We start from the raw sequence: 2,372 nt of genomic DNA, 5'->3' as shown, positions 1-2,372 counted from the left end.
TAAATTTAAATTATTAAAAAATAAATTTAATGATTGATATATTGAATCATTAAATTTATTTTTTAATGGTTTAAATTTAATATTTTATAAAATTATTATTAAATTATAAAATTTTTAAAAAAATAAATATAATAATAATTTTATAAAATATTAAATTTGAATTATTAAAAAATAAATTTAATGGTTGATATAAGAATAAAAAGTGTAGAGGAAATGAAGAGGGGAGGAAATGGAAAGAAGCGGACTTCCAAATTCAAGACGATCTCTCTGCTCTCTCTGATGAAGGCAAGGAGTGAGAGGATGGATAATCTAAACCCTAGCGGTCTCTTGGGAAGGCTTTCCTCAATGATGATTGTCGGAGTCGCGCCATTCCTTCCCGAAGACGTCATTAGAAACATTCTCAAACGCCTCTCTGTGAAATCTCTAATCCGATTTCAATGTGTTTGCAGATATTGGAAGAATCTCATCAACGCCCCATCTTTCATCGCTGACCACCTCCATCACTCAACTCATCATAACCCTTGTCTTCTTTTTCAACCGAAATGCAAAGGACTTCACCCTTCCCAGTTATATTTGCTCGATCGCCAGATGCAAGTCCATCAACTTCTGAACCCACCTTTGTTCGATGCCTCGCGTTTTAAGATCAAGGGTTCCAGCAATGGCTTGCTCTGTGTTCAGCTCTGTGTTGAGATCAATACGCAAGATACATGTCCTCCTCCCCTTTTATTGTGGAATCCGGCGACAAGAGGGGTCATAAAGTTGCCCATGATTATTGATGATTTTTTCAGTGAATCCGATTCCCATTTAGGATTTGGGTTCAGTCCCATTGTTAATGATTACAAGATAGTGAGAACTTATGCTGAGTATGAGTATGAGATTTACAGAGTGGAAGTGTTTTCATTGAGCACAGGGTCATGGAAAGTAGTAGACTTTGATTACATGGCAGGTACACGATTCCTAACTGACGCTATAACTGCTAATGGATCTATGTTTTGGACTGGATTATTGATAGATTTGGAGATGGTTGGGGATGATATTGATGTAATAGTTTCATTTGACATAGCCTCAGAAGTGTTTGAATTTGTACCTCTACCTGCGTTTGCCAATAATGCTATTTATCACCCAATGGTTTGTCAGGACAAACTTGCTATATATTCCCATACTACAAATGCAGACAGTGATTGTATGTTTGATTTGTGGTTGATGGAGGAGCGTGTAGGTGCATCTGATGAGGAGCGACGAAGTTGGACTAAGATATTCTCTAGCACCTGTTCATCCATAGGCTTGTTGTTTCCATCCATTTTTTGGAGGAATGAACTTGTCTACAACATTTTTGAAATACCTGGACATGGTGATGAAACTAAATGTGAAGCTGAGAATGGAGTGGTTACTTTTCTGTGTCTGTTAAATATCAGTACTAATGGGTTGGAGATGTTTACTACTACTCGCAGATGTGGTGATTCCAATGCACGTATTTTCAATTATGTGGAAAGCCTTGTATCTGTTGGCAAAATCCTCATTGAAGAGCCTTCATCCTAGATTCTATTCATTTAATTACAGATCTTTGTTTAAGCACGTGTTTGGGGGAAAAGAATCCGTGACAGTAGAGATGATTCTGATCATATAGTTCTTGCTGCCATTTAGAGATGTTAGCTGAAGTAATGAATGTAGATATTCAATACCAACGGTTTTTAGCTTTATTTGACTTATCTTTTATTTTATTTTTTTGGGCCAATATTTGACAAATCCATGATATAAGGTTGTTTGGTTTTGTTTGAAAAATGGATCTTTAAAGGAGAAGTTGTTTTGCATGTGATTTGCTAATGGTCTTGTGTGGTATAAGAGGAAAGCGAGTGAATGAAATTTGGATCTGTTTAATGGAATGAAATTTGAATTTGTTTTCCTTTTCATTTAATTTCTAGTAGATAAATGAATTAAATACACTAGTTTGTGTAAGTAGTTTTTTCATTTAAGTGGGTGTTTGATATATGGATTATTGGTGGATTAGAGCAGTTTGTACTTGCAGTTTTCTAAGTTTATTACCAAGTCTGTCATCTGATATTAATATATCATCATGCTTGAAACAACCTCAATGCTTGATTGGATGAAAGATGAGATCAATGTCCATTTATTTTGGGCTTGGGAAATGGCATCTCTTCCAGGCTCTGTTACCAAAGACAACCCTTGATCAGATCAGAGCTATCTCCATTGAAATCAACAACCCCGCCCCATGACCTTGTAGCTGGACATTCAATGGTAATGGTAAATTTAGTGTGAAATCAGCTTACAGAGCTTTACAATCACTTGATTGGAATGATGTTGATGGCCTTTGGAGACATGTTTGGAAACTACTTGCAGCTCAACGAGTCAGA

The 2,372-nt window shown here is 36.0% G+C and overlaps 1 protein-coding gene across 1 annotated transcript; it reads left to right on the top strand.

Annotated features, from left to right (window-relative positions):
• Positions 1-213: 213 nt before the first annotated feature.
• Positions 214-1,539, top strand: LOC129300624 (putative F-box protein At3g16210). Its single transcript, XM_054939193.1, has one exon. It carries the CDS (start codon positions 214-216, stop codon positions 1,537-1,539), a length of 1,326 nt encoding a protein of 441 aa, XP_054795168.1.
• Positions 1,540-2,372: the final 833 nt, after the last annotated feature.

The sequence above is a fragment of the Prosopis cineraria genome, unplaced genomic scaffold (genome assembly GCF_029017545.1).
Source record: "Prosopis cineraria cultivar Desert tree isolate PC_DT_omini unplaced genomic scaffold, ASM2901754v1 PC1680, whole genome shotgun sequence".
NCBI lineage: Eukaryota > Viridiplantae > Streptophyta > Magnoliopsida > Fabales > Fabaceae > Prosopis > Prosopis cineraria.
Note: the sequence above shows the minus strand (reverse complement) of the source record. Positions and strands in the feature narration are given on the sequence as shown.